The sequence below is a fragment of the Convolutriloba macropyga genome, chromosome 5 (genome assembly GCF_964194025.1).
Source record: "Convolutriloba macropyga chromosome 5, txConMacr16.3, whole genome shotgun sequence".
In the NCBI taxonomy this organism is placed as follows: domain Eukaryota; kingdom Metazoa; phylum Xenacoelomorpha; order Acoela; family Convolutidae; genus Convolutriloba; species Convolutriloba macropyga.
The window spans coordinates 24,138,086-24,164,273 of NC_134472.1; the positions used below are offsets into that span (position 1 = coordinate 24,138,086).

The window sequence follows — 26,188 nt, forward strand, 5'->3', positions numbered from 1 at the left end:
GTTTATAGTTCTTTTGTCAAAAGTATATGTATTGTTATATATTTTTTGACAAAAATAACTAATAAAATTGAATTTCGGGAAACGGTAGAAGGCTCAAACTGGCATGATTTTTACTCTGATCAAGTTGCACAGAAAAAACTTACTGAGTTTAAAAAATTCCTTTCAATAGCTATACAAAAGCATGCTCTCATGCGAAAAATCTTTGTGCGTAACGAAACCCCTTTATTCTTTCTAACAAATTTGTCTCTACGACAACGCGAGAAAAAAATCAAAGCTGACAGGCTCTTAACTGAATGTGAATTGATTAATTTTGGAAAAAACAAAAACACTGGGTTCGAAATTTTATGATTTCTGCTTTTTCGAAAACAGCTTATACAAACCTCCAAATCCGAGCGCTTAAAATGGAATTGATTAGATGATGTTGAATTTGCTGTAAAACAGCCACATCTTTGAAAGTTTCAGAATCTCATCCGGTGAAGTTTTAACAGAGCAAAAAATAGCAAATCTCTTGAATTATATCATTGGCAAACTAGGCGACGTTATTCAACAGGCTCCTCACTTAAAGCCAAGTTTCGAGCAACTTGCAAAAAATAATGACTTTTCATTCCGTTTCATAACAAAACATGAATCATTACAAGTCCTCAGAATGCTGAACCTATCTAAACCTTAAGGACCGACATTGCCAGCATGGGCTGTCAGTGATGCTTCGGCAGTATTAGCAAGACCCCAAAAAGAATTATTCAATGATTACCTTAAGGAGGAAACTTTTCATTCCGAATTAAAATTAGCCAATACGATTCGCCTGTACAAAAAAGGTGAGACAGATAATCCAACCAATTATAGGCCAATTTCTTTTACACCTGCCACTCTCTGAAACTATACAAAGCGCAGATGGAACACTGTTTACTTGTAAAAAATTATTAACCAGCCGTGTTCGGTTTGAGAAAATTTTTCACAAGAGAAGCATTAGTTTACTTCATAGAGCGCGTTAGGAAGGAATTGAACGAAAACAAGTTTACCACGTGTGCCCCTCTTGATCACTGAAAAGCCTTCGACTCATTAAATAATCCTATATTATTTAAAAAAATTGAAATGCCTTGGATTCAATGATTCATCAGTGAAAATTTTATCAAGTTTCTTGAGCGGTAGCATGCAAAGAGTAATTGTGAATGATAAAATCCCGGACTGGATTCAATTACATCAGGGGGTCCCCAGGATACAGTTCTAGGTCCGATAATACGCTGACGATGCTGTTCTTTTGACACCACATTACAACCTTGATATTTGTAAAAAGTCACTTGAACACTCAATAGAAATTATACTGGACGAGTTTATGTCTCTGGCACTTTAATTAAATGCAGAAAAACTGAGTTTATTGTATTTGGCGAAAGAATCAACAACAATCAGTACAAATTCGAGAACAAAAATAGAAGAGAAGACTGAAGTGAAGTATCTGGGTGTAACTATAGATAATGAAATCAACTATCAAACAGAGATTAAGAATGCACTCTTGAAAATGGCCCAAAGTTTTAAATGCTTATACAACTTGAAAGACTGCCTACCAAAAAAGGTTCTACTGTTATGAATTATTTTGTAATTAGCCATATACAATATCCAGCCGCACTATTGAGCATAATTGATAACAATTTAATCGTTACCTTAGAAAAATTAAGCTGGGCAGTAGCAGCGTGTACGATAAAAGTGTAATCCGATAAAAGTGTAAGGAGTACGATAAAAAATGTAATCCGAATATGTATTGAAGTTAACTATAAATCTTTTATTCTGCCCATGTAATTACGCTACATTTTTAAGAAATCGAAGAGATTTTTTCTTTAAACAATTTGATGCAAACTGTTCAAAACAAAGTTTTGGTAAAGTTTAGTTGGCGTGACTTCAAATTTTCGTGATTTCTTAAAAACAATAAAATAAATTTTGATTTGTTCCCATTTGTAATTAATGTAAGTGTAATTTGAAATATTTAATTTTGTAATATTGTGTCAATTACTCATCTAACATAAAACCTGTAAAATAAACTACCTGGAGGCTTACACTAGTCTTTAAATATTCAGGTTATTCATTGTTTCTTTTATGTGTATAAAACTAATTTTGCTTTGCCAATTTAGGAATTTGAAGAAGCAATGAACGAATTGAAACGAGAAAATGATCTTCTCAAACAACAACTGGCTGCGAAAGATAGATCTTACCCAGCATCACCTCAGCGACAAAAACAAGAGGGTAAGTTTTGTTTCAATCAGTAGATTATAATTTCGAATTTTCGACCTCCGATGTGATGATGACAACAATTGAAGCAAGCTTTTTGGACGACAGTTTTTATTGGCGACGTGGTTGTTCGCCTACTGTGATCGGGTTTGTATATAATAATTTTCTCACTGTTAAGTATAGCTTTGACATAGTTCACGTACCTCTTAGTTCAAAGTAAACATACATACAAAGTGGAGATGGTATTGGAAGTCACATTAGCCTGTGTAGTTACATCTCTTGCCATCTGATGCTATGCAGTAGTCTCTATCGGCTTGCACAAAATGCCGAGAAGGCATAATTTCATGGTGTTGTGACTTTTTGGATTTTTAGAAAGTTTTGAGTGCCTACTTTTCTTGCCCCCCCCCCCCTCCCCTCCTCTGCCTAGTAAAGCTAGCCTCCTTAGGGTAATGTTAGCAACAACCAAAGCTAGTGGAGCAATTCGGGCGATTTTTATCGGTTATGTTTACACAAGATATGCTGTGATAAGCGTATTTTGTTTCATTTCTTCATAAATGATTTTGTATTTCAGCTGCAGCTGACAAAGCTAAGATTGACGCACTGACTGAGGAGCTGAATCTGCATAAACATACAATATCTGATTTACACACAGAGAAAGAACTGCTCAATAAGAAGGTCAGTCATACCTCTTACTCAACATTTCAGTGGATTACCCTACACGGATTCGTGCCTCTTTGTCAGACATTTATCCAGAGTCTTCAATCGACATTTAGCACATGATTATTGACGTCATCTAGAAGTTATTTGAAATGTTGTAATAAATCAACTCCCGTTTCTACGACTGCTGTTATGTTTGAACAGAGTTTTCAACCCAGTTCCTTGCCTATAAAAGTACGAAGTTTATTAAGCCACTCTTTAACTGCCACTGTTCATATAAAATTTAGTTCTATAATTGGCACAAACATATATTTGGCTGCTTATTGAGATTTTTCTGCGATATGTTCAACGGGCACTAACTATTTATTCCATTGAAAAATGTGCAACTGCTGCAATTGATATATGCAACAGGCGTTGATTAGATTGACCTGTATTGAACTTCTCAGGTTTGTTTTCAAGTTCAATTATGTGCGTGGTAATTAAATAATTGATCATCAACCAAGCATTTTGTGTGTTTCAGGTTGAGATGTTGCAAATGTCTCTCAACCAGACAAAGACCTTCTCAACTATTGACGAGGAAGGCGAGTCGCAGGTAGACTCAACTTCGGAGCCAGTTGTCCAAAAGGAAACCAGGCAAGTGTCTCAGAGCTCCCCGGAACATCTGTTCACTTCAAGTCCAGCCTTGGGAAGTTCACCCGGCATAAAGCCACCGGAGATCAAATTTGATTCAGTGGAAGAAAAAGCATCCGAGGATGTCAAACCACATCGAAGAAGTGATATACCGAAAGGCATTCAGCAGTACATGCAAAATGGACCTCATAAGAAAAATCAAGAAATACTGGAGTCGGAACGTTCCAAAGATTCGGAAAATTTCTTCCAAAATTCTGATGAAGGTTCTAAATCGAACAAATCAGTTAGCGAAGCTGAAAAGAAGGAACCGGGTTTTTCTCCTGGAAACAATTCTGACAGTGTTCACGCTCCCGATTTGAGTTACACAAAGTCGAACATCACGTTTCTCCGCGAGAGACTGGGAGACTTGAAAGCGAAGAACCAAGACTTGCACGATAGGTATTCGAAGCTGGAGGAAGCATCGACGTTGAGCAGTCCTGGCGATAGGAAATGTAGCCCTGGAAACAAGGAGTTCGGAAGCTTGACTGACATATCTGTCGCTAAGAACCCACTAGGTATGATAGCATTCCATTATCTGTATTTTCCGTTTATTTTCCCGCACAAAATGCAAGACAATTGGAGAATTTATTCTGCCTTTGCTATCCTTAAAGTTGCTCCATAGTTGTAAAGCGTGAACTGTCTTCCACAGATTGGTAAATGATGAATGTCTAAATGCATGACGTTTTTGCTTAAAAATAATAGAGTATGCAGATGTTCAGAGTATGCTTCTCAGCCGGTTGCTTCTCAGCCGGTTGCTTCTCAGCCGGTTGTTATAACGCTCCTATTTTTTACAATTCAAAGAATTTGAATTGTATTGGGGCGCTGTCTTTTTTACGACTCGAAGAGAAGTATTGGTGGAGCGTCTTTTTTTAATTTAACTAAGATTACTTTTGTTAAATTTTTTAAAGATATTCTTCACTTTAAGATAGTCTTCTCTTTTTTGATGCTCACTGCAATCAGAAACTAGAATTTTGACAGGCTGCTTTTTGGCGAAGGTATCTTGGGAGTGTGTTCCTGAATTCTTCCGGCTATGTTTTGATCGATAATTTTGTTGGAGTGTATTTGAAGCAGGAAGTGAAATGCGTGAAAACAAGTGTTTTGGTCAAATTGCTGAAGAGTGGAGAGAGTGGTTTTCTGTTCATTCTGTAATTTTGAGAGAGAGCGATAAAAGTAGGAGTAAAAAAATTTTCGTTCAGCGAGCAAATTTTTTTTTATCACGTGCTGCATTTTTAAAGCAGTTTTTGATTGCCCTTGAACAAAGTTCATAGCAATTATTGTAAACATGATGGTTTTTTATGCAAATTTTTCGCTTGACCATTTTGCGCTTTTCTAGAACATTCTTTGACTTCTCGGGTGACTTTTTCACGCTTTCGTTCATCATTTTTGAGTGATCTCTTTTCCTCTCACTCTTGTTGCTAATATAAAGTTGGTTGCAGAATAGCAAAATTAAGGGCCAAATAGCACAGTTGGTAGTGCATAAGGTTATGAAGCGGGAGGTCAATGGTTCGAATCCCAGTGGACTAAATGTTTCTCCACCCGCCTGTCGTTCGAGAGTAATTTTTCTGACATTAGTCGCTTTATGTTTTTAGTTTAAACTGCATTTTTTTCTGTCAAAAATGTTTGCGGCGTTTACCCAAACTACTAATAGTGCATTTGAAAGCTTTTTGACCATCTGAATCAAAAAATGATGTTTCTGATTCAATTGAGCTATTGTTACCATTTTGCCATGTTTTTCGCCTTTTTAGCAGTTGTATTGTTGTTAATAGCCGCCCTCATCTTCTCAGCCGGCTATTATAGCGCTCCTATTTTTTTTTACTTCGTCGAATAAAAAAATGTTTCGCTTTACCTCATTTTGCCGCCTTTTCAACATTTTGCGTGAAATCTTTTTGACTTCTCTAGGCTGGTTTCTCTCTTCTCTCATTCTGCTAAAAGTGATTTCGAACATCAGTTGCTCAGTAAAGCAATTCAAAATGAACAGAGTCAGTATAAAAAATTGAAGTCAGAAATTGAAACGGGATAAACCCATAAAGCCCAATTTTAGATGCCCGCTATTTGAACGTCGGTCCTACAAGTATTAGTTACCTCTCTCTAATGCTTATTGTTATTGATAGTAGCCACTGTAGCCTCTCTCTAAGAAACAGAAGTTTGTTCAACTACGAAATGCCATCAAAATAAATCGGACTTAAAAAAATATTTTTGTACAAAAATCTTTTTTTTTCAATATCTTCTGTTATTTCAATCCCAATCATGCTTATTGGAATCAACGGCGGCTATTTTCCGGCAATCTGCCGGGTATGTTTCAAATTTTTATGGAATTGGGGGTGTTCTGTGGTTCAAACTAGCTGTTTCAGTGGTTTCGGTCGGCTTTCGATCCAATTGTTTTCGATTTTGAGTTCAAGATAAATAAGTAAGTCTAAGCAAATTTTAGTCGATTTTTGTGTTTTCAATTTGTTTGGATGTTTCTGCTCAGTTTAAGCATCTGGCTATAGTTTTTCTTGTTCAATCTTAAATTTGGAGCTATTTTATAGGTTATGCTCCTTATGGTGCTATTGAAAGTCAGAAAGGGCAGTTTTACTGAACAAAAATAATACAAATCCCTAAATTTTTTTATTGTTTTTTCGTTTTTTTTAAAGTTTTTGCAGGTGTTGGTTGGGTAATTGCCTGAACAGAAGCAGTAATAAACTTTATTTGCCAAATAATTGGTTGGAAATAGCATTGCAGCAATTTGTTGATAATGTTTTTGTCAAAAATGTTTTTTCTACATTGTCGTTCCTTTCTTTCTGTTCCTTGGTTTTCTCTATATGAACTGTTTTGTCGCTTTTCTGTAAGTGGGCAGTCGTTGTTTGAATAAGAACTAACAATGTCGAAAGGTTTTTGCATGTAGTTGTTTTCGAGCCGCAATTTTTTGCTTGTTTCAATTTAATTAGCATAATCAGCTCTGAGGATCATTTATGTTAGGGTAGTCAATTTTTGTACTCCGAGTTGCTTCCGGAAGTCTTCCGGCTATGTTTTTTAAGATCTGTTCACACAATTTCATGATTTTTTGAAGTCAAATCGAAGCGATGATTTTGGTTAGGCTGAAACAGGAATTGGAGCGAAAAAGCAATTAGTTTTGGGGTGTGAAATTTTTTCAATCTAATTTTTAAGTAGACAGAGGAAACGGTGTATGAACGAAAATTCGCTTTATCGCTGGTGGTTTATTTGTTCACATACGGCAATTTCACTTGAATGTTTACTGTTTTTTTCAATTTTTTGAATAGGATTTTTGCTAAATGATTTTTCCAATTGATTCATTTTTCTTTGTAGGCCTAATTTGTTTGTTTGAACCAAATTTCTTTTTCTCGCTAAGAGTTCTTGGTTTTAATGCGGCATTTTGACATTGAAGTTTTTTAATAGCCGCATAGCGATAGCTGAGGCTATTATTGGCCTTCTCTTTGTTTTTTTTGTCGCGATTTTTGTTACGACCATATGACGTCACAACCACTTCAAATCTGCCTTTTGTTCATTCGTTCATGCAATTTCAACTGATTTTAACTCTTGTTGGAGCAAGTTTTTGTTCACTTGCGCAATTATTTGATCTCAGACGAAGTTTGTAGCAATTATATTTGTCCTGTATTTTTTATTCTATGTGATTTTTCACTTGACCGAATTTTTGTCTGATCCATTTGACTTTTCGTCCTCAAAAACGGGATAAATAGGTAGCGCCCAGCGGGCATTAAGCGCTGTTAGAGCCTTTCAGCTCACTAGTCTCCAGGTATGCGATTCACAGAATCTGTATTGGGGAATTATTCGAATGGTCCAAAGGGCTGTTCTTAGAGACACCCCACCCCTGCATATCGTGTAGGTTCAGGCCATAAGGGCCGCCCAGTGCAGCCAAAAAATGCCTTCCCACCGTTGCCCCCATCAGCCCCCCCCGCTGCGCTCACCTCACGCCACCTCAATTAAGCCCCACTAAGCTGTGACTAGCTACTGACGCACGAAGGCAATCACTCGCTGGTCATTTGAGAGGAATTCGCCCGACGGTAGTCGGTTATGCTTACGTTTTTGGTCACGCGTGACTTTCCTTGCTCTCAAAAATGACTTCCTGACCTGAAACTGACTTTGCTTTACTTTAACTCAAAGAGATAAGATCACGTGAGTGCCTGTCACTCTGCATGAAGGTTATTGGAGAGCAGCCAATAGAAGCAGCAATAACCTATACAGATTTGCAATCATATAACATTTCAGAATTTAACAAAAAGAAATTTCTCTTTGTTCTTTTTCTGTTGCTGTTTTTTTGAGACTGCAGATCTTTGAAGCTAATGCGGCTTGATTCTGGCAATCTGCGCGTTATGTTTAAAAAATTGTGTTTGTTTCGCCCATTTTAATCGATAACTTAGTTTTTATTAGCCGCTGTCAATCTCTCAACGGCTATTATTTAGGCGCTCTCCTTTGATTTTATGTATTTTTTTTTATTTTTTTGATAGAATTTTTTTCTAAACGAGTTTTTCAAACCAGTCCTTGTCCATACTTAGGTCTAGTTTTTTGTTTGGTCAATACGTATGGTTTTTGAAGTCAAATCGAAGCGATGATTTTGGTTAGGCTGAAACAGGAATTGGAGCGAAAAAGCGATTAGTTTTGGGGTGTGAAATTTTTTCAACCGAATTTTTAAGTAGACAGAGGAAACGGTGTATGAACGAAAATTCGCTTTATCGCTGGTGGTTTTTTGTTCACATACGGCAATTTCACTTGAATGTTTACTGTTTTTTTTCAATTTTTTGAATCGGATTTTTGCTAAATGATTTTTCCAATTGATTCATTTTTCTTTGCAGGCCTAATTTGTTTGTTTGAACCAAATTTCTTTTTCTCGCTAAGAGTTTTTGGTTTTAATGTTGCATTTTGACATTGAAGTTCTTTTAATAGCCGCATAGCGATATCTGAGGCTATTATTGGCCTTCTCTTGGTTTTTTTTATTTTGTCGCGATTTTTGTTACGACCATATGACGTCACGACCACTTCAAATCTGCTTTTTGTTCATTCGCTCATGCAGTCTCAACTGAAGTGCGTGTGTGACGTCATTTTTCGCTCTTAGTGGAGCGAGTTTTTTGTACAATCGCGTGATTAAATTTTTATTCACATTGTGACCTACCTCACTCTCAAAAATGACTTCCTCACTTTGAAATTGACTTTTATTTCTTTAATTCAAATAGATAAGGTCAAATGGGTGTGTGTCACTCTAAATGAAGGTTATTTGAGAGCAGCTAATAGAGGCAGCAAAAACCTATACAGATTTTTAATCAAAATATAACATATAAGCCTTCAATGAAAAGGCGAATTTTTTGGTCTGTCTCTTTTACTGTTTATTGGAGACTGCAGATCTACGAAGCTATTGCGGCTATTTTCTGGCAATCTGCCAGCTATGTTTAACTGTTTTTTATCTGATTTTTTTGAAAATTGTTTTTCCAATATTATCATTGTGCCTTCTAGGCCTAGTGTTCTGTTTAATCAATGACAATTCTCCGAATTGTACGTCAGGACTTGTCCTGTTATGGTTTCTTACTTCTTCGTACTAAAATTTTTCGCTTTACCACAGTTCACAGCCTGTTCGACATTTTGCATGAAATCTTTTGACTTCCCTAGGCTAGTTTTTCTCTTCTCTCATTCTGCTTAAAGTCTTTTTAAACAGCAGTTGCGCATCAAAGCAATTCAAAATGAACAGAGTCAGTCTCAAACGAAATCAGAAATAGAAACGGTAAACCCATGAAGCCCAATTTTAGATGCCCGTTATTCGAACTTTGTTCTTAGTTACCATCTCTAATGCTTATTGGTATTGATACTAGCCCCTGTGTCGTCTGAATACGAAACAGGAGTATGTTCAGCTCCAAAATGACATCGAAGTAATTCGAACTTTAGAATTGTTTTGTGTACAAATTTCTTATTTTCATTAGTTTTTTCTCGTCTTTCATTCCCATTCCTGGTTATGAGAATCAACGGCGGTTGTTTTCCGGCAATCTGCCGGGTATGTTTTGAAATGAGGGTAAGACAGATCTGCAATTTAGCATACTTTACTTCTTGACGTTACTGTCTATTGTACAAATTTCTCATAGTTGATAGACTAGCGTGGACGAAATTCAACTGGACAAAACATTTGGTCAGGGAAGAAACAAGCTATTACAATTTTTCAGGCAAAAGCAATTTTTTATCACTTAATCACCAAATTTCGCCAGATTCTGAATTCGAGATTCTGAATTCAATTTCTATCCATTTCAACCGAAAAAATTGAATTGACCGAAAACTTGAATAAAATTTTTACGTTTATGGCAGTCTTCGATTTTTAACAAAAACGACCCTTGATACGCAATTAAAAAACGAGAAAACTAAAAATAACCTCGATAAATAATTTTTCGAAAAGTAGTGTTAAAAATTCTAAAGAAGAAGCAATGACAACATGTTGATGAATTGCACAATACGCACGAACTTGGAATATGCAAAAAATGAGAGACAACGAGAATGGAGAACTGCTGGTGGCGTCTAAATTAAAAATATTTGGCCACAGAAGAAAAATTCTTTACTACTTCGTACCATTCATTGTCAGTAAGCAACAAAAATCATTTTAAAATTCCAATACGCGACAACATAACGGAAAAACATCGGTGCATATGAATAACAACAAAACAGGGCAGGATTAAAAAATCACTGAAATTGTTCAAAAATAAAAAGTATTGCAGTAAATAACCTGAGCTAGGAATTGAATTAAAACTTTTAAAAAACCACATTAGAGGGCTGATATGGTCTTGATTTTCAAATTAAAACATGTTTTAATGAGACAACAACAAAAAAATATTTTTATGGCAATATTGTTTATCTTTTCTTAGTAGCCGCCGTCAGCATCTCAGTGGCTACTATTTAGGCGTTCTCCTTTTTACAATCCAAATAAATTTGGATTGTTTTGGTGTGCTGTCTTTTTAAGATCTGTTCACGCTTTTTTCGGCTTTTTCTCTTCAGTGAGAAGTCAAACTAGAGTGGTGATTTTGGTCACGCTGAAGTACTAAAGGGAGCTAAAGTAATAGTAGGTTTAAGACGTTATTTTTTTTAAACTACCCTAAAAGTGGAATCAAAAATTGACCCGAACACTTGTCAAAAAACATTGAAGAATATTTGATTTTGCCTACTTTCAAAAATTAATTCTGTTGTCTTATCACTTTGTATCATCAAGCAGGTCTGTCTCATTGGTTGATAATGAGGCGCAAAAGAACCTTATTAATGGTCCGAGTTATTAGCTTATTAGTTTTCATGACTTTGACACTACTTTTCTCAAAAATTATTAGTTAAATTTTGAGTTTTTGTAGTACTTTTTAATAGCCGCTGTCAGCTTCTCAAACATCTATTGTTTAGACGCTATCCTTTTTTTAATTCGCTTTACCTTCTGATCACGTTCTGGTTTTACATGAGTCACAATTTTCACGCTTGACTTCTGACTTACTTCAGTCACTGTTTCAACTGACTGAATGGATTTTTAGGATAATTAATTTAAGCATTGAATTACGTTATTTAGTGAACGAGGTCAATGTCAAGAGCAAAATCAAAAGAAATGGGATAAACCGATAAAACCCGGTCATTAAGTTTTTTTGAATTAGGTTATCAAAGTTCATTAGAGCGATTGCTAGCTGATATTAGTAATAAGCTTAATACCCAAGTTTAGAAGCTGACCTATAGGTTTAGAATCTAACTGAAACTGCACACTGAATTAGAAGAATTTTTCAAACTTAGTGAAATTTTTCGTAAATTTCTATCTCTTCTTTTTTTTCTGTTTCAATCCCGATGTGCGTCTAGCACGTCAATGGCGGCTATTTTCCGGCAATTTGCCAGCTATGTTTCCTGATAATTTGACTAAAAAACGAAAATCTCTTAAATTTTTTTGGAGCTAAGTATTTTAAAGTTTTTGCAGCTTTTTTCGGAATTACATAGTTGTGTGGGTTTATTGCTGCTTCCCATTGTTGAGAAAATTTTTGATACTGAAAAAAACTGAATTTTGGTCAATTTTATCTTTTCTATTTTTCTTTCAATCCCAATGTGCATGAAGCGCGTCAACGACGGCTATTTTCCGGCAATCTTTTTCTCTATGTTTTTCGTAGCCGCAATCATCTCAGCAGTCTATTATAATGATACTTTTTTTGCATCGTAAACGTTTTTTACACTAAATTGCTTTGCTTTACATTAGTTCAGAGTTTGTTAAATATTTTGCTTGTAATATTTTGACTGCTCTATTTGTTTTCTTATTGGCTTTTGTTATTGTGTTCAAAGTGATTTTAAGTTCTAGAGTATCGAACAAGAAATTCAAAACAAAGCCTTTTTTGAGATGGCCGTTACTTGAATTTTGTTCTCGTAAGTCTTAGCTTATCAATCCCAATGGGAATCAATGGGGTGGTGGCTATTCTCCGGAAATATACCGGGTATGTAATATTAACAAACATCAAAAAAATTGTTATATGGGAACTGAAAAGTGATTCAATTTGGTTTTGCTAGAAAGCAGATGAGACCTGTCATTGAGAATAACTAACATGTCGACAAATGATTGCTTTCTCAAGATTTTAAAGGTGGCTGTAGAAGTCATTTTGAGCGAGGTTAATCTTGCTTGCTCAACAAGCAATAAGTCAGCAGTGAAACTAAAAGACGGAACTACAAAAAGGATAAACTCATAATCTGTTTGAAGATTTTTGCTTGCTCAACAAGCAAAAATTTTCAAACAGATTATCAAAAATCACCATATAGAATACAGTAACAATTAACCTTACGATCACGAATTGAGGTACTTAGTGTTAGAAGTAACCGAAAAAAGTGACTCTTGTTTCTTGCCGCGTGATTAGAAGATTGTAACTTATGTCAAAGATGATGAAATGTTATGAAAGCGAATTAAAATAGCTTTACAGGTCTTCAGTTACAACCCAAAAATGGTAAAAATTAATGCCTTCACTAACTGCTTTTTTGCGGCAACAACCCCTACGCGAGAAACAAGAAGGAAAAACTCAAAATTACAGCACCAGCTGTGTTGAAAAACATTGAGAAGCAAAGCAACGAAAGCGACAAAAAAATGAAGTGAAAATTCAATAGTGTTTTGAAACTTAGGTGGGTCAGATTCATTAGTGGCGTCTTGACTGATTCTAAAATCATGGAACGTTTTTTACCCTTTAATGTTGGAATGCAGCGGTCATTATTTCCTAGTTACAATAAACTAACAGAAAAGCAAAAAATCATTGACAATTGAAGTCATGAGTGAAGAAATCACTTAAGTTGGGTATTGAGTGAAAACGCCAGGTATTAGCTATTAAGTGAAAACGCCAGTTGAATGTAAAATTCAATATCCTAGGGTGGATGAGATCTATTATTGTTGAGATTCAAATTGTTTTTTAATGACAAAAATCCACCAGTTACAGCAGAGCTCGAATTTCACGATTTCTCAAAAGAAAGTCAAAAAAAAGTCACTTTGAACCGCTAAGGAGATTTTTGACAGAAATGACAGAAAAATAGGAGCAAAACTCAAAATTTATTAGTTTGGAAACAAACAAAATTCATTTCACATGTTAATATGTGCCTCTTTAGAGAATCAATGAGACCTGTCAGCAGTGAAACTAAAAGACGGAACTACAAAAAGGATAAACTCAAAAAACGTTACAGCCAAAACTCAACTTTTGTGAAAACACGTAGCGTGAAAGCCATCAAAACCATAAGCCATTAAATGAAATCAAAAGATTCTCTTAAGCAAATGTAACTTCATTAAAACGTCAAGGGGAAGTGCCTGTTATAAGACTGAATGATATCATGGCAAAATACGAGCAATTGCTGCCCATTGATCGATTTCAACAATGGCATATATGCACCATTAGATCAAATATATCAACTTTAGTAGCATTGGCGGGCAAATCAGGGGTAAAACAAGAAGAAACGGAATTTGAATTGCCGCAAGTGAAAAAAGCTCTAAAAGCATTTTTTTAAACTAAAAGTTCTCGCTTCACTTGAAGAGTTCGAAGATTTCTTCAATTGAAGAGCTTTGGAACCACTTACTTTATCGCTACATTTACTGCTCCAATGTGATTAAAATTCTTGCTTAAAATTTGATTTCTTATTCACATCAAAAAGTTTAAAAAATGTGAGCGATGAGATGATCATTACTCAGGCTTTTGCTTGGTGGCTGTTATAAATTTATAGTTAATTCAAAAATGAGCAAAAAGATAAGAAAGGACGCTGAAAATGAAAAAAAAATCGTTAAATTGACCCAATTCATTAAAAAGCTGTCAAAACTTTTGCAAATAGTTTTGATAGTTATTAGGGGTTCAACTACCCTCGTTTTAGTTGACCAAGTTTGTCTGAGAGGGTTTTATGGCATTACTCTTGAGAAAAAGAAGTTTAACTTAGAATAACTAACATCGTGCTGGTTTTTATGAAAAAAGTGGCGAATTACCTGAAAATTCAGCCAAAGCTTTGCCAAAAATGTCATACCAGAAGTTTCTATAACCGTGTTTCGTCGTAAAAAATAAAAGCATTATCGTCATTTAGCAGATTTGAATTTATTTTAGCAAAATAAATTTGAGCAAAAATTCTCAAAGTGAAAAAAATAGTGAAAAAAAAGCAAATTTTCACTAAATTATTTAACCTCGAGAACTCGAAAAATACGGAAATCGAAAAGAACTCTTTAATTAATAGCCGCCCTCATCTTCTCAGCCGGCTATTATAGCGCTCCTATTTTTTTTTACTTCGTCGAATAAAAAAATGTTTCGCTTTACCTCATTTTGCCGCCTTTTCAACATTTTGCGTGAAATCTTTTTGACTTCTCTAGGCTAGTTTCTCTCTTCTCTCATTCTGGTAAAAGTGATTTTGAACATCAGTTGCTCAGCAAAGCAATTCAAAATGAACAGAGTCAGTATAAAAAATTGAAGTCAGAAGTAGAAACGGGATAAACCCATAAAGCCCAATTTTAGATGCCCGCTAATTGAACGTCGTTCCTTTAAGTCTTAGTTACCATCTCTAATGCTTATTGGTATTGATAGTAGCCCCTGTAGCCTCTCTCTAAAACAGAAGTACAACCACGAAATGCCAACAAAATAAATCGGACTTAAAAAATAGTTTTGCACAAAAATCTTTTTTTTTTTCAATATCTTCTGTTATTTCAATCCCAATCATGCTTATTGGAATCAACGGCGGCTATTTTCCGGCAATCTGCCGGGTATGTTTTTATATTCTACACCTTTAAATTTGAATTTTAAATACTTGAAGGTCGCCCACAACTCACGTTAAATAGTAATCAGCAAAAATTGACGGAACAAAAAAACCAGTTACGCATATAGTCCCCCCCCCCTCCCCATTAAGTGGGTTCGGAACATTTATACAAAAATGAGCATGCAATCTGTATGATTCCTGTCTTTTGTTCCAGCAGGAAGTGCACATTTCACTTTGTTGAACCTTTCCTTTTATAGCCCCCCGTCCAGCTTAGTGGCTTTAACCTATAACGCCTTTCGCAACCGTAAATAACATAAGGAAAAACGCATTTCAATTTTATTGCATTTTGTTCAGAGAAATTCCGACAAAGCCTTATTAGCGAACACGCTGATCTGTTGGAGGCTACAGATAAGGAAATAGACAGAGTCGTTGATAGACTCAACCAAAGTGGGATCTCCTCATCCATGCCAACAAATAATAGTCTTAATAACTCCCAGAAAAGTGCTACCTTTAATGGGCATCTTCCGGAAGTTATGTACTACCAGACACCAGGTATATGTCAATGAGTGAACAAACTGAGATATTTCTGTTACCCCCCCCCCCCCCCCCCCCCACGCACAAATTAACGCATTACACCTCGCACATAGATTGGTCTGTAATGCTGTTTTGTAACAGCGGGGGCGCTCAGACGTATAGGGATGAACGGAACGTGCTGTGGGGGAAGGGGAAGTAAACAACTTAATACCCAGAAATTGATTAATTTTGATAAACCGGGTGTCCCTCTGGCATGAGGCTATTCTGGTGTGAATCACTAATTCAAGTCTGTCTGCAATTAATGGCTGTCAAACTCCCAATGTTAATGGCATGGCATTGCCAAATATACATTGCATTTAGAACTTAGTAATTGATCTTTATTACATTATACAATATCTCACTGTTATTATGCTAAGTAATCGATCTGTTAATTTTAACATCTTTAAAGTATTGTGTAAATTTGTGTATTTTGGCATATTAGAAATTGTGTTGTATTGGGTATTTCGCCATTTTGGTTATTTTGTCCTGACACCGACTGTATCATCCATGTGATTGCAAGGCTTTCCCAAATTTGTGTATCGATTGCGAGTTTTGATATTAATAACATTAGTTTGTTTTAATAGCCGGGAACATGAATGCGCAACAGCGACACTCTTTTATGGAACAGAGGAAGGCTGCTCTGGCGGAGCTGGAACAAATTAGGAACAATTTGGCATCTGTCAGATCGGAATTACGTCACGAGGAGGCAAAATCTAAGTTAGTCCTTTTCAATGTTCTGAAGGCAGCAGTGTTCAGTGTTTTGAAATAAGATTTTTTTTAACGTTTTCGATAGTGTGTAATAATTTTTTTTTTCGTTTTCACTTGCTAGTTGATTTTTTTGCACTGCTTGTCTCCTCGTGTTTTTGTCGGAACGACTGACAGACGTTTCGATGAGTGTTGATTAGGGATTTTCTGCCTTGAATGAAATGTTTAACAATGTGTTGATAGATGCCTATTGTCCTAAAATGTTGGTGTGTAGAAAACGTTGGTTTTAAACTGGCCTGGATAAATAATCACATGAATCTGTTTAATTGCTCTTGAACGAAGTTCATAGCAATTATTGTAAACGTGTGTTTTTTATGCAAAATTTTCGCTTGACGGTTTTAAATTTTCGAGTGACTTTTACGCCCTTGACTTTTTGCGTTTCGTGTGATCTAAAATTCTCTCTCAATCACAATTTCAAGCAGCTGAACTCAATTGGCGGCAATTTAATACTAAAAGTCAAATGAAAAATGCGCCGAAACTGGTGCCATTTTTCACTTTAAATCTTAATAGTGGTATATCTTAACCTCTAATGTGGTTATTTGAAGCCCGCTATTGAACTTCATAGTCCCCTTTAGACCCCCCCCCCCCCCGACTGAAGCAGTCTGCAACTGATTAGAGCTCCCACTAGACGTTCGAGAGCAATTCTTTCGACGTTTAGTCGGTTATGTTCTATAAAAAAGACTTGATGAAAAACAGAAACAGCCCAAAAACGCAGAAACAAGTAACTTAATAAGAAAAAGTGCACTGAGAAATAACGATAAGTAATAACAAATGGTTCATGATGCATTCTTCTGAGAATTTTGGTGACTTGAGATGTTTATTTCAAAAAAGAAACATTTATTTAGACTTGAACAAGAGAAACACTGTTGATTGTTTGGAGATGGATGATAGGAATTTGACTGATCCGCTAATGATTACTTTAGTTGTATTATCGGAAAAATTGGCAAAATCAAAGAGGCCATTGTTAAACCCATTCTAAATAGTGGTTGTGCTTTTTAATGTGAAAATTAGTCCCCTTCTTTCTAGTATTTGCAGATGTTTAAAGTAATGTATGCGATAGCTTTGTCGTTCATCACCAAGCACAGCAATCTGAGTGAAAAATAATTTCAATCATGTAAGCCCTCAATTGAGGTTGTTATTCGACATGGAGCAGCCAGAACCCAATTTTGCTTTTCCTCGATTGATCACAGAAATCTTGTACGATTATGAGAAGACTATGGAATAATGGGAAAAGTTCCCAAACAGGATAAGAACTATCGACAAGCTTGGCTTTAGTAATGCAATCTGGCTATCTGAAAAGTGGGAAACAGTCCATTTCTTCATCTTGTAAGTCTTGTAAAGAAATGGTCTATAGCAACAATTTTTGGTTTGTAAAGCCGTTATATGTTGCTAAAGCTAAACATAATGGCTGTCGACTGGAAACAGGTTGTCGGATGAGAGTCAGCTCGGGCTAAATGTAAATCTTGTTTTTAGAGAGCACGATTGGGTTAGACTACATGACAACTTTGATAAGCTTAAAAAGCCTTCAGAGTTGTTCGGCAGCCTCATACAGATCTCAGAGGACAAACGCAAACAACAGTTTATGAGCGAAATTAGCGATATCGATAGCGGCAGCAACTATCAGGCGGTTCCAACCCCTGGTGATCTGGGAGTATCATCGTCTTATCACAATTCTCCGAGTTTTGTGAACGGGGTGGCACCCGAGAGTGGTTTAAATACTGGTCACTGGAATGGAACTTCGAATTGGGAGTATGGAAAGCGAGATAATAGTAGCAGCTACAATAGAGTCCCTAGTCATTCATCCACTGCTGGTTTGTGAGATTTTTTTATAGCTGCGGAGCTGTAAGCTGAACGTAGCGATATCGTGGTGTTCGTTTTTTAAATAGCCGCGTCAGCAATTACAGGCGGCTATTATTGCTCTCCTAATTTTTTTACTTCGTCTAACAGATTTTTGTTTCGTCTTACCCTGAGTCCCTGAGTTTTTGATTTCAAATATTAATTTTGAAAAGCCCTATTAGGGCTTTCTCCTTAAAGAGCTTATGTGTCTCAAAAATGACAGACCCAAAAAGTCTAGTGGTCTATTAAAGGACTGGTGGTCATAGCCAAAAGCATCTATCGCGGCTGTTTTCCGGCAATATGCCGGCTATGTTTTTACAATTGAAAGAAATTAAATTGTACTGTTGCGCTGTCTTTTTAATTGCTCTAAAACACAGTCGGTAGCAATTATGTTATTCTCGTGGTCTGATGCAATTTTTCGCGTGACCGATTTTTCGTCTGACTCTTTTAACTTGTCAGTTTTTAGCCTTGTACAATTTTTTGTTAATTTTTCTTATCAATTAGGCTCCCTAAAGTCTAGTATCATTGGTTAATGGTCTGCGTTCATAGTTAGTGTTTTTTCATTACTTTGCTACTATTTATTTTCAAAGACTGGCTTGTGTTATTACTCAATCTCTTTTAAGACAGATCTCATCGAATGCTAAGAGGCTTAGGTTTATTGAATTAATTGTTTCATTTCATAACTATGACTTAGAGACAATTTATTATTAATAGCCGCACAGCGATAGCTGGGCTATTATTTGCCTTTTCGTGTTTTTTATTTCGTCATCAAGATTTTTGTAACAACCAGATGACGTCACAATCATTTCAAATCTTTTTGCTCATTCGTTAACGCATTTTCAACTGAATTGCGTGGCTGACGTCATTTTTCACTCTTATTGCTGCGAGTTTTTTTGTTCATTTGCGGGATTAATTGCTCATTTATCCGATTTTTCGCTTGACCGAATTTTCGTCTGATCCATTTGACTTTTCGTCCTCAAAAACGGGATAAACAGGTAGCGCCCAGCGGGGATTAAGTGCTGTTAGACCCTTTAAGCTCACTAGTCTCCAAGTATGCGATTCACAGAAACTATTTCGGAGACTTATTTGTATGATGCTAAAGGCGATTTTTAGAGACACCCCAACCCCTCCCCCCCCACATCCCCCCTCTCACTTCACCCCTATTCCCCACCCCTGAACATCGTTCAGGCCGTAAGCGACCTGTGTGCAGCCAAAAACTGCCCTCCCACCGTTGCTCCCATCAGCCCCCCCCCCCCACCCCCGCTGCGCCAATGTGGTGAATACTGTCAAAGTCAAAAGAGCAAAATCAATTGAAACGGGATAAATAGAAAAGCCCTGTCATTGAGTCATTGTGTACTAGGTCACCGAAGTTCATTAAAGCGATTGCTAGCTGGAGTTAATATTATGCTGATTGGTTTCCTGTTTAGAAGCTGAATTAAGTGTATTTTTAGAAGCTAAATTCCCTTTGTCTTAATGTTTTGTTTTTCGGTTTCAATCCCAATGTGCGTCAAGCGCGTCAACGGTGGCTATTTCCGGTAATCAGTCGGCTAAGTTCTAATGTTCAACTGAAGAATTTATGGCGAACTGTCATTGGTCGCAAATTAGGCAAAAATGATTATAATTAATGACTTGAGTTCATCCTAGATATGCTTTTTTTTTTAGTTTAACCTATTTCATCTTAACAAAAATACTGGATATTTGCGCTTTGCCCTTTTGTATTGCGTTTCTAGGCGACGTTTTGTTTTGTTTCAAAATAGTAGTTCTCGTTGTTCAGCATCGAGCTATAGCTTTCTTGACATAGATAACATTTTGAGGTCTTTCAGTAAAAGGTTTGGTCTATTTTTCGTCCATTTTTTGCCTATGGAACTGCTAACGGTTGTTTTATGACTTCGTTTTTGACGCTGTGATAGAGATTATTATTAATAGCCCCCTCCTCAATTCTAGGCGGCTATTATAGCGCTCCTAATTTTTTACAATTTAAAGAATTTGAATTGTATTGGGGCGCTGTGTTTTTTTTTAAGATGTGTTCACACATTTTTCAATGACTTTGATTTTTCGAAACGGGATAAACAGGTAAAGCCCAGCGGGCATTAAGTTTCAAAGCATTAGAGGCCCAAAGAGCGCTTTAGTAGTCATTCAAGTGCTTAGAGTGGTACAGCTGCTGGGATGGCCTTAATTGAAGGTTAAAAGGTCGTTTTTAGGAGTTTTTGGGCTCAAAATGATGCAATTTTTCTTTTTTTGTGTGATTTTTTGAGTTTTTTGTTTGATTAGTCTGAAGTTGAAGTTTTAAAAGTTGACGAAGGCCTTTTTCGAGACAAATTTACTTTTTATGACTATTTTATGAGCTATATGTTTTGGTAATACAAACACAAACACGCAAAATGATACTAGTTTTTGCAATTTTTTTCAAGTTTTTTGAAAATTTTTGTCTTTTTTTGAGTTTTTTCAGCTTCACGGGCCAAGGAATCTCCTTTGAGGTATGATATTAGGGCACTGCATAGTTTCTAGTAACAACGAATTGGTTTTCAACATTTTAATGTCTCAAATTTTAGCACATTTTTGATAAAATTTTCAATTTTTTTTAAGGTTTTCTAAAGTTTTTGTCAGTTTTTCGTGTTTGTCAGTTCTCAAGTACCAAAAAACCTATTCCACGGTCTGATGAAAGTTACTGCATGGTTGTTAGTTTCAATGGATTTGTTTTCAACCAATTAACTTTTCGATTGTTAGGAAATTTCTTGATAAAATGTACAATTATTTTTAAGTTTTTTCCGAAACATTTGTCTTTTAATCAGTTTTTCTCACCTCAGTAGCCAGCTAACCTCCTCCAAGGTTTGATAGTATGTTATTAAATAGTTGCTAGGGGGCAAGTGAATGGTTTTCTACATTTTATTTGAAAGAATTTCTATTGTTTGAAATTTGAAATTTTTAAAAAATTATTGCCTATCGGTCTTTGAGCCCATTAATTTTTGAAGGAATGGAATTGGGTTACGGAATGGCGTCTAATAGGCTCTAGATACACAGAAACGATTCTGAAGGCTTTAATATCACCATTTTTTGTAACATTTCATTAATATTTGCAATTGATTTCTTTTTTGAATTTTTCGGTCATTTTCGAGTTAATCGATGTTCAAGGGCCAATGAATTTCTTTCATTTATTGCAAATATAATACTGGACCGATTTCAGAAACAAAAATTGGTTTGGAACATATTTTTGAAATAGGTATAATTAAAGAAATCAAATTTTGCCTTAAGGGTAAAAGCTTCTAGAGTTTTAGCAATGAGTATATTTGTTCAGTTTTTTTATTGTTTTAATTTCTCAGTTTTTTGGAGATGATTTTGTTTCTGTTTTTGCCGGCATTGTTCACGTGATCTGCTGGTTGTTCACGTAATGTATAGCAATTGCTAACAGTCTGTAATTCAAGGTGAAGCGGTCAATTCGAGAAAATTTGATCCAATTTAACTACCTACCCCCCCCCCCCAAAAAAAAACTACCCCCACCTCCACGAACCTACCCCCCCCCCCAACCCAACGTACCTACACCCCCTCCCCTCCCCCCACGTACCTACCTACCCCTACCCCCCCCCCCCTCAACGCACCTAACTACCCCCCCCCCCCCACCCCCAAAACGAACGTACCCCACACCCCACCTAACTGCCCCCACCACCACCTACCAACCACCCCACCAGCACCTACCCACACCCCTGAAATGAAAAATTTTTAACGCTTTTTATGTTATATTGGTCTACTATTTTTGTTATTTCTAGTGTTTTTTTAGATATTCTGATTTTGTCCAAGTTAGGGCAGAGATTATTTCGCACGACGATTCGAGTCGTTTCCGGTATTCTACCGGCTATGTGTTTGTTTTATAGAAGTCACGACTTGCACGCGCCTCTTCTGACTTTATCTCACACTGCGTTATGTTGAGAATTCATACAACAATTTAGTGAATGCGGCCAAGGCATCTTTTGTTTTTGTGTACAATTTGGCGTCAAGGCGGCAGCTATGGCTTACGTTTTGGCAATCTGTCGGATAAGTGGTCATTTTCGATGGATATAGTTTGCAATTTTATACGTAATATAGATAAGAAAGTTTTTTTGAATTTTTATTTGCTATCTTGTTACACAAGTTAAACATGCTACCATGCGTGCCTTATTCAAAACCTCTCTAGCTTTGTCATTGACGCTATAATTTTGATCGAATTTAACAATGCTTTTTCTTTTTTTGTACTATTTTCCTTATTTTTTGTATCGATTTTCTCGGCTTGATTCTTTCGAGTAAGCGCTGTGGCCACTTTAATGTGAGCTACGAGTTTTTTTTCATTTGAGTTTCTATGTTTTAGCTTAATCTTGTTTTTTGCCGAATAGACGCGATAATCTTAGCCAGCGTACCATCTGCCTACTGACAAACTTCATAGTTTTAAATCAATAGTGTAAACCGAAGACAGTATTGTGAAATTAAAATTATGGTGGGTTGGAGAATAAAATTGAGTTGAGTTATACATTTTTTAAACCTAGGAGCATGTATTGCGGTTTTGGTTTACATGATGTAGTCGAATATGAGAGTTTAACGAGGTTTCGTATATGGAGCAGTCATTCGATTTAAATCTATGCTATAAGTTTTTTATTCATCCCCAAAAGGGGCTCTCAAATCTGGTCAATAGCCAAAAGCAATAGCCAGGGTTATTATTATCTTTCTCTTTGATTAGCAATTCAAATAATTGCATTGTTTTTGAAGCGCTGTCTTTTTCAGATCTGTTGTTACAATTTCATGATTTTTGTAGTCACTCTGAAGTGATTTTTTTGTGCACGCCGAAACAGGAAGTGAAGCAAAAAAGGGAGCGAGTTTGAGGCGTAAAATATTTTACTCAAATTTTAAAGCAGAGTGAGAATCGGTGTTTAAACAAAAAATTCGCTTTCTCGCTAGTGGGTTTTTCCCCATACGACCATTTGACCACTTTTCCTGCCATACTTTTTAAAGATCTGTTCACATATTTTTTTTAGATTTTTGAATTCAAGTTGAAGTGATGAGTTTGATCACCCCGAATCAGGACATGAAACAAAAAAGAGCTGTTTTGATGCCTGGAGTTTTTTCACTCTATTTTTGAAACAGAGTGTGAAAAGTTTTTTTTGAACAAAATTTCGCTTGCTTGCTTATGGTTCATATGCGGTAATTTGACTTTGTTCTTCACTGTTTTTCGATTTCCGTAATCCGATTTTTTTCTAGATGTTTCTTCCAATCCATGTGTCCATTTCTGGTCCAGTTTTCTGTTTACTGAATGAAAATTAATGGAATTTTAGGCCAGAACTTGACCTGTTATATTGTTAGTTTCGTTGTCAATATTTTTTATTACAACCAACTGACGTCACAAACATTTCAAATTTGCTTGTCTCCGTCATTCATGCAATTTCGACTGAATTCGTGCGTCACGTCATTTTCCGTTTTTTTTAATTCAAAGAATTTGAATTGTTTTGGTGCGCTGTTTTTTTTTAAAATGTGTTCACACATTTTTCAATGACTTTGATCGTTCAAAACGGGATAAACAGGTTAAGCCCAGCGGGCATCAAATTTAATTAGAGGCCCAAAGTGGGCTTCAGTAGTCATTCAAGTGCATAGAGTGGTACTGCTGCTGGGATGGCCTTAATTGAAGGTTAAAAGGTCATTTTTAGGAGTTTTGGGCTGAAAATGATGCAATTTTTCATGTTTGCGTGATTTTTTTTAGTTTCTTTGTTTGATTAGTCTTAGGTTGAAGTTTTTAAAAGTTGATTAAGGTCGTTTGCGACACAAAATTGCCTGTTATGACCATTTTATGAGCTATAAGTTTTGGTACTACAAACACAAACTCGCGAAATGATACTAATTTTTTTCATGTTTTTTTGAAAATTTGTCATTTTTTGACTTTTTTAGCCCTAGGTGCCAAGAAACCTCCTCTAGAGTTTGATAACGGGTTTGATGATAGATTACTGCATAGTTTCTAGTGGTAATGGATTGGTTATCAACTTTTTGCCATCATGAATTTAAGCATTTTTTGACAAAGCTTGCAATTTTTTTCATATTTTTTTGACATTTATTCTCATTGTTCAAGTTGAGTCCCAGGGGCCAAAACACCTCATTAGCGGTTGGATGATAAGTTACTTAAAAATTTTTAGTTGCCATGGAATAGGTTTCAACTTTTGAATATCAAATTTTAGCAATTTTTTTTGACAAAATTCGCATTTTCAGGTTTTTGAAAATGTTTATTTTTTCAGTTTTTCCAGCTTCAAGGACCAGGCAATCTCCTTTGAGGTTTGTTAATAGGGCACTTCATAGTTTGTAGTAACAATGGAACGGTTTTTAACATTTTAGTGTCTCGAATTTTAGCATTTTTTTTTGTTAAAATCTGCAATTTTTTCAAGTTTTCCTAAAGTTTTTGTCAGTTTTTGATATTCGTCCATTCTCAAGTGCGAGAAAACCTATTCAACGTTCTGATAAAAAAGTTACTGCATGGTTTTTAGTCTCAATGGATTTGTTTTCAACAATTTAACCTTTCGAATTTTGGAAATTTTTTGATAAAATTTGCAAATTTTTTCAAGTTTTTTCAAAACATTTGTATTTTATTTATTTTTTCTTGTCTCAGTAGACAGGTAACCTCATCCAGTGTTTGCTAGTATGTTATTAAATAATTATTAATTGCTAGGGGGCAATTGAATGGCTTTCAACATTTTAATAGAACGAATTTATATTTTTTGAAGTTTGAAATTTTTCTAAAAATTTTTGCCTATCGATCTATGAGCCAAGGAGTTTTTTAAAGCTTGGAATTGGGTTACTGGATAGCCTCTAGAGACATAGAAATGATTCTGAAGACATTTATATCACGTTTTTCAGCAACATTTTTTGATATTTTGCAATTGATTTCTTTTCTTATATTTTTTGGTCATTTTCGAGTTAATCATCGATCTACAAGGGCCAATGAATTTTTTAGGTCTTCCGGATATAATACTGGACCGATTTCAGAAACAAAAATTGATTTTAAACATATTATTGAAATAGGTATTTTTAAAGGGAAGAAATTTTGCCTTAGGTTTGAAAGCTTCGAGTTTTAGCAATGAGTATATTTTTAGTTTCGGTTCTTTTAATTTCTCAATTTTTTGAGATGAGTTTGTTTGTGTTCTGGCTGGAATTGTTCAATTGATCTGCTGGTCAGGTAGAGTACGTCTGCGTTTTTATTTCAATTCTTTGAATTGTATTTCAGGACTCGTCCTGCTATGTTTTTTACTTCGTCTAACAGATTTTTGTTTCGTCTTAGCGTGACTTCTTGGAATTGACTTTTTCAATGACTTACCTCACTCAAAAAATGTGCTCACTTATCAAACTTTAAATTTTAACTTTAAATTTAATTATCAAAGGTATAGTGTGCATCTAAGTAGTGCCAAACATATGCCCTAATTCTTGAGTTTTTGATTTCTAATATTAATTTTGGGATCTTTTCCGTTTGTGCCCCCCCCCCCAATATTGCACGTGCATCTGGGGTGTGCAAATAATATGCGCCCACTAAGCTGAGGTGGCATAAAACGGAAAAGATCCTAATTTTGAAAAGCCCTCTTAGGACTTTCTCCTTATATAGCTTATGTGTCTCATAAAAATGACAGTCCGAAGCTAACCCAAAAAGTCTAGTGGTCTATTAAAGGACTGGTGGTCGATCTGTCTATTTTATTTCTATAGTTGTTTCAATTCATGTAACGCCACAAGCGTCTATCGCGGCTATTTTCCGGCAATCGGCCGGCTATGTTTGTAATTAATAGCCGCTTCAGCAATTCCAGGCGGCTATTATAGCGCTCCTAATTTCTTCTTTTTACTTCGTCTAACAGATCTTTTTGTCTTACCCTGACTTTCATGACTTTGATGACTTTTCATGACTTGAAGCTTTCAAAACGGGATAAACAGGTAAAGCTCTGCGTTTATCAAGTTTCATTAGAGGCCCTTAGCCGCGTTTGGTAATTCAAGTACCTGGAGTGGTGAAGTTACTGGGAACTTACCTCACTTAAAGAAATGACTTTTGTTATGACACTTCAGTAGTTAAAGATCAAGAGCGTGCATCAAAGTATTGACAAACGTATTTTCCCCAATTCTTGAGTATTAGAGTCTTGAGTTTATGTTTTCAATTATTATTTTTGAAAAGGCTCCCTTAGGGTTTTTTCCTTATGGAGCGTATGTGTCTCATAAAAGTGACAGACCGGATCTAACCCCAAAAAGTCTAATGGTCTATTAAAGAACTGGTGGTCAATCTGTCTTTCTTTTT

General features: G+C 35.8%; 1 protein-coding gene across 2 annotated transcripts in view; it reads left to right on the top strand.

Annotated features, from left to right (window-relative positions):
* LOC142339254 (uncharacterized) overlaps nucleotides 1-26,188 on the top strand; it is an 80,653-nt gene that overhangs the window by 30,923 nt on the left and 23,542 nt on the right. The window contains exons 7-12 of one of the 2 annotated variants that reach the window (XM_075389126.1): nucleotides 2,124-2,235; nucleotides 2,792-2,895; nucleotides 3,398-4,061; nucleotides 15,094-15,291; nucleotides 15,897-16,029; nucleotides 17,551-17,888. In XM_075389126.1, coding sequence (XP_075245241.1) covers nucleotides 2,124-2,235; nucleotides 2,792-2,895; nucleotides 3,398-4,061; nucleotides 15,094-15,291; nucleotides 15,897-16,029; nucleotides 17,551-17,888 — 1,549 coding nt within the window. The remainder of the gene's footprint in view (nucleotides 1-2,123; nucleotides 2,236-2,791; nucleotides 2,896-3,397; nucleotides 4,062-15,093; nucleotides 15,292-15,896; nucleotides 16,030-17,550; nucleotides 17,889-26,188) is intronic. The other variant, XM_075389128.1, reaches the window with a different exon arrangement.